Here is a 6000-nt window from a genome sequence, read left to right on the forward strand (position 1 = left end):
ATAAAAATTTTATAAGAATTAAATAAATGTTTTATAAATATTATATAAATGTAAGGCTTAGTAGACTCATATAACTCCATATTATTACTACATACATATTATTACTCTGACAGAATTTTTCTTTTTGCTAACCTTTCTTGTTTTTGTTTTGGTTGTTGATAGAGATGTTTTTAGTAAAGTTATGTTTTCAAATGTTTTGGTTGTTGATAGAGATGTTTTTAGCAAAGTTATGTTTCCAAATGTTTTGGTTGTTGATAGAGATGTTTTTAGCAAAGTTATGTTTTCAAATATTTTGGTTGTTGATAGAGATGTTTTTAGCAAAGTTATGTTTTCAAATGTTTAGCTTGCATCTATTAATAAAAATTTATATTATATTTAATTTAATAAAAGTTTGTTGGATAACCATAAGTGTACAGTGGACCAGATGTTGATGTTAATGCTTTAAGTGAGTATTTGCATTTCTATTCTGTAGGCTTTGTGAAAGCAAGTGAGTATTTGTGCTTACAAAATATTAAAAAAGTCTGGTCTCTGTACTTTGCATAAGTATATCATGATTTATTTGAGCTTTAAACTTATTGCTTTTTGGACAACTTTTCTTCTGTTTTTTTTTATGCATAAGATTAGTTTCTTTCTTGTTTTATTAGATGGAGGCTATCTTTTCTTGTTTCGTTAATATTTGGAATTCCTGTTCTTGGTGTGGTTATAGCATATTCATTTATTGGAGAACAAAATGGGCCTTATGTTGCTCGTGGCTTGTCGCTACAAAATTTGCTCCTTTTTTTGCTTTGTACTCCTGTTCAGGTAAGTTGACTTTTAGTTATTTCATTTTCATTTATGACCAAATACTCATGTTTGAGTTACTTTGTATATATGACATTTGTACCATTATAAAATAAGCTAATTTTTAATTGTTAGACTAAGTCAGGGTGTTAGTCAGCCTGGTTTAAAATTCCCATAGGTTCAAAAGATTGCAGCGAAAAGAAAAAAAGAAAAAAACACCTATATTAGGCTCAGTTTTAAGGAGCTATGCTATACACATAGAAAATGTAGTTAGTACACACAACAAAGAAGTGAATTAAGTTGATCAATTTTTTTTTGGAAAAAAAGCATTGTCATTAACAAGCAATTTTTATAATATAATAATATAGTATAATATAATAGAAAGCTATAGTAGTTCGAGAACTACGAGTGAAATTAATAGTAATTAATTTCACTTTGACAGCATATACATTGTGTAGTTATTCTAGGTAAATAAATTAAATTATAAATTAAAAATCATATAGCTCTAGATATTGATTAATGCGAGTTTTGAATAAGTTTAGACTTTCACTTTTGATGATAAAATCTGGTAGTTTGTTCCACATTAATGAGACTCTATTAGTTTAAAATTGATGATGAATATTACAGTTTTTGACTATTTCTCTTCTGATTTTGAAGTTATGGCCCCTTGTGTTGGGCTGATATAAGGCAAAAATATTACAATTTAGTTCTACAATATTTATTTTTTTAAGTAATTTGTACATTTGAATTATGTCGCCTCCATATATTTTAATTCTTGTTTCATAACTTTGTTTTCGAATCTGGGGTATCCATTTAGTGGTGTAATGTTGAACTTTTTCAAGTGCAATAATATCACTTTTAATGTATGGGCACCATGCCTGTATCACAAATTCAAGATGGGGTCTTATAAATGTTACGTATAGTATCTTAAGCATTTTTTTGTTGATGTAATGAAATATTTTTTTCAACATTCCATGAATTAAATAAGCTTTTGATGTACAAATGGTTATGTGGCTTTTCCATTTGAGATTTGATGACATTGTAATTCCAAGATTACTTTCGGTATCAGAGACTGTTAATATTTTGTCACCTAGTTTATAAATATAGCCAAGGTTTTTTTTTTTTTGACTTGGTTAATTTCATTCTGAAGCAATTGACAATTCTTAGAGCTAGCTACTTTCCTGATTAACTTAATCTCATCTGCTAAGAGCTTAGAGTGTTCTAAAATCTCTGGAAATCATTGATATAGAAAATGAATAAGATCGGAGAAATTACCGATTCTTGGGGAACACCGGTTGTTGTCAGTTCCCAATTTGATGCTTCATTGCCTTGTATCACTCTTTGGTATTGATTAGTTAAAAAGTCGCTAATCCAGTTGCATATGACATTTGATATTCCATATGACTTAAGTTTGATTAATAATTGTTTGTGAGGTACCATGTCAAATGCTTTATTAAAGTCAAAATAACAAATATCTACTGGAATGTTTTCTGCTAGCGATTTACTCAAATAATCAATTGCTTCAATTAGATTTGTTAAACAAGATTTCCCCAAATCCATGTTGATTTTACAAACCATTATTTGACATATGTTTCTATATTGTGTTGGATATAATACTTTCGAGTACTTTAGAGACTATTGAGGTTAATGAAACTGGTACTGTAGTTGCTAGCAGTTAACCTGTTCCCTTTTTTAAATATTGGAGTTATGTCTGCCAATTTCCGATTAGATTATTCATTCAAGAATTAAGAAAAAACTTTATTTCTTATGATGTTAGTTATTCTCTAGTTTAGATTTTTCAATATGTTTAATAAATTATTTTTTTAATTTATTATTCAAAAACTCTTTATTTGCTTTTTTACTGTTTATCTTAAGTTAGGAAAATCTTTGCATATTAATAAATAATAAATGATATACTTTTAAATAAGTTATGATGTTTTTATATTAAAGGAATTAAAAATATTTTCGATATACTAAATTTGCTGTTAAACTACACTGAAAATAACAACAACAAAAAATAAAAAATAAAACTTGCAATGAAACGTATCATTTATGTTATATATGCATAAAATATAAAGGAAGATAACTAAGTATAAATAAATTTTTATAATATTTTTCTATTTTATTTACAAATGCAAAAGTTTAATTTTTAAAAATAGTATTTACAAGTACAAAAATTAATTTTATTTTTAAATTTATGAATAAAACATTTACATAAATTTAGTATTTGTAAATTAAAAAAAAAATTTTGTTTTTATATTTTTATATTTTTTTTAAATTTAAATGCATAGTATACTAGATATTTATATGCACTGATAAAATTTATTTGCCTCCCTCATGCGGTGAACAAATCTCACTTTGTCCATTAAATGCCTTCTTTATTTATTTAAATTAATTCTAAAATAGCATAATGCAACGAATGTTCTTTTAACTAACACTCTATTTGATCAAAATTAGCAAGAAAGTTTTAAAGGCTATCGAATTTTCGAAAAAGTTCTCATTTAAAAGCTATCGATTTAAATAAGTTTTTTTACTTATTGCTGACAATGTCAAGCCTTAAATATATTTAAAGCAATTTTAAATCACTATAAATATATTTAAAAATTACACATACAAATTTATTTTATTATAAAAATTATAAAATAAACGTAGATAAACAAAAAAATATATCTATGTAAATAAGTTCAAAAAAATTTTTTAAGTATATTAAAACTTTTTAGTTTAAAAATACTAAAGTATTTGAATACTTAAATATTCATAAACTTTCCATGCAACCGTCAAAAAAGTTTTGTTAAAAATTAAATACTTATAAATATTTTATTTTTATATTTACAATATAGAAATGAAAATAAATATAAATGTATAATATACATAAGAAATCGTTTAAACTTTTTAAAACTATTTAAAAGTGATGTACGCAATTAAGATGGATCAAAGTATCTAATTCAATCAAATTTTAAATTTCAGAATACAATGTCTTTTTTTTAATTTTATTTTTTTGTTGCACCTAAATTCCTAGTATTGCAAAAGCGCAGTATAAATTTTTTCCTGCCTAACACCCTGTAAGTGACTAATGAGATAATAACATTGATCATTTTAGTTAGTATTCAAAATAAACTTTTGAATTCATGAAATGAAGAAAAACTTATTTAAGATCTTTACAAAAAACTGTTTCGGCTCACCTTGTAAGGTTTTTCACACTCTCAATTGTTCACCTCTACCCGAAGTATAAAAATAGACCCTTTCTACCCAAAATATAAAGCATAGACCTTTTTCTAGGTTTACCATTTAAAAAGTGTGAATAATATTGTAGAATAAACTGGAATAACCTAGTGTTGCGAAGGTAAAATATACCAGAAAATTTACCGGAAAATTTACCGCTTACTAAATTTTGAAATTTTCTATTAAAATCTGAGCATTTTTGTTTTTTTACATATAATAAATAGTTACATATAATAGAATCAAATTTACATATAATAGATAGTTATAGAATTTATATAAAAAATGTTTTTTTTACATGTTAATAACAATTAAGAAAACATTTTTTTATACATATAACAAGTTATTATATATATATATATTTTGTTAATTCACCTCCCCAAAGCTGAGAAGGCCATACAGATGAGTCTGCTTAATTGTGGTTATATATATGTGTGTGTGTGTGTGTGTGTGTGTGTGTGTGTGTGTGTTTATATATATATATATATATATATATATATATATATATATATATATATATATATATATATATATATATATATATATATATATAAACTGTGTTGCATCAATAAAGACATCAGAAATGGATGATGAAATGAATTTCTGATGGGTCTTTATTGATGAAACACAGTGTTAAATGAAAAATTTTTGTTAAGTATTTTCTACCAGTTTATTATTGCTCTGTTCATATACATGTAAATAACTGTATATATGGAAACTGATTTTTTATTCAAGAAACCAATCAGTTATTTTAATTTAATTAAAAACAATTGCATTTCCATTGGTGCTCTTTTTTAATTTTTTTGTTGTTGTTGTTCAAATAACCGTGTCTTTATAGTTTTGCAGTTTATTATGCAATTATAAGTTCATTTAAATGACTTTTTCAACTTAGTTACAAAGATCATTCTTTTATAAACAGCTTTTCATTTATAAACAACTTTGCAAACTTAACCATACTTTCATTGATGCTATAGAAATAGGTGTTTAACACAAAGGAAAAAAATTTCTCTGCACTGCATATCTGGGTTTAAAAGAGAAAAAAAATTCCCTCTTTACAAGTTCTACTATAACTATGTATTATTGTGTGATATTTATATTTACATTTATAATGCTAAAATTCTGCTTTATGAAAAACAAAACATTTGTTGTAGTATAAAATAACGTATATTATAAAAGTTTACAAGTTTTTAGCTATTTGTATAGTTAAAATATAATCTCAAGCACTACAAAAAAGATCAATGACTTTTGCGCAAAATGAATAACAGCATTTTGTAAGCAAAAAAAGTTGATCTGGAACTCAAACTATTTTATATAGTGTAAATATATAATTATATATATTTTATAAATATATAATTATATATAAATTATATAGTGTTAGATTATTCGAAAAAATATAACTTTGTGATGGTACTTAAAGTTTCATGGCTTTCGGCGGCAATCATCAGTCATATTTATTCTTTAAATCAAGATAAAATCATTAAAAATTACAAAATACAGAAAATAACGGAAAAAACAACAACAAAGCAATGGAATTTGTTCTGGCGTCAAAACAAAAAATTTTTAATTAAAAAATACTTTATCACCTGTGTCTAATTGGGCGAGAAGACACTTGTTTCGATGCCTGCACTTAGATACTATTTCACTTTTTTTTGTTTAACAGATTTTGATTTTTGGAGAAAAGAATTTCATAGTTTTCATTTTTGCAGAATTTCATGGTAGGGTTGTAAGAATTGCACTGTTTAATTATTTTCCATTTAACAACTGGATTTAAATTTGCATTTTTTAATTTCCAAAATTTTTTTGATAGCTCAGTGTCACTTTTGTATTTAATAATGTTAAATGATTTTATATGGTTGGCATATCTAATTTTGAATGGTGTTTCACTTATACCAGTGTAAAATTTATTGACAGAAGTGTTATTAGTATAATTGGAACTTATATTAGCTTTTGTTGTTGTTTATAATAGAAGCATTTGACAGTGCTGAAGTATGTGAACTTGTG

The 6000-nt window shown here is 24.8% G+C and overlaps 1 protein-coding gene across 2 annotated transcripts in view; it reads left to right on the forward strand.

Annotated features, from left to right (window-relative positions):
* The window catches only part of LOC100198087 (copper-transporting ATPase 2), a 71670-nt gene that overhangs the window by 35001 nt on the left and 30669 nt on the right, over positions 1–6000 (forward strand). For both annotated transcript variants that reach the window (XM_065814034.1, XM_065814035.1), the window contains exon 5: positions 645–801. In XM_065814034.1, the coding sequence (XP_065670106.1) occupies positions 645–801 (157 nt within the window). The remainder of the gene's footprint in view (positions 1–644; positions 802–6000) is intronic.

Source organism: Hydra vulgaris, chromosome 12 (genome assembly GCF_038396675.1).
Source record: "Hydra vulgaris chromosome 12, alternate assembly HydraT2T_AEP".
NCBI lineage: Eukaryota > Metazoa > Cnidaria > Hydrozoa > Anthoathecata > Hydridae > Hydra > Hydra vulgaris.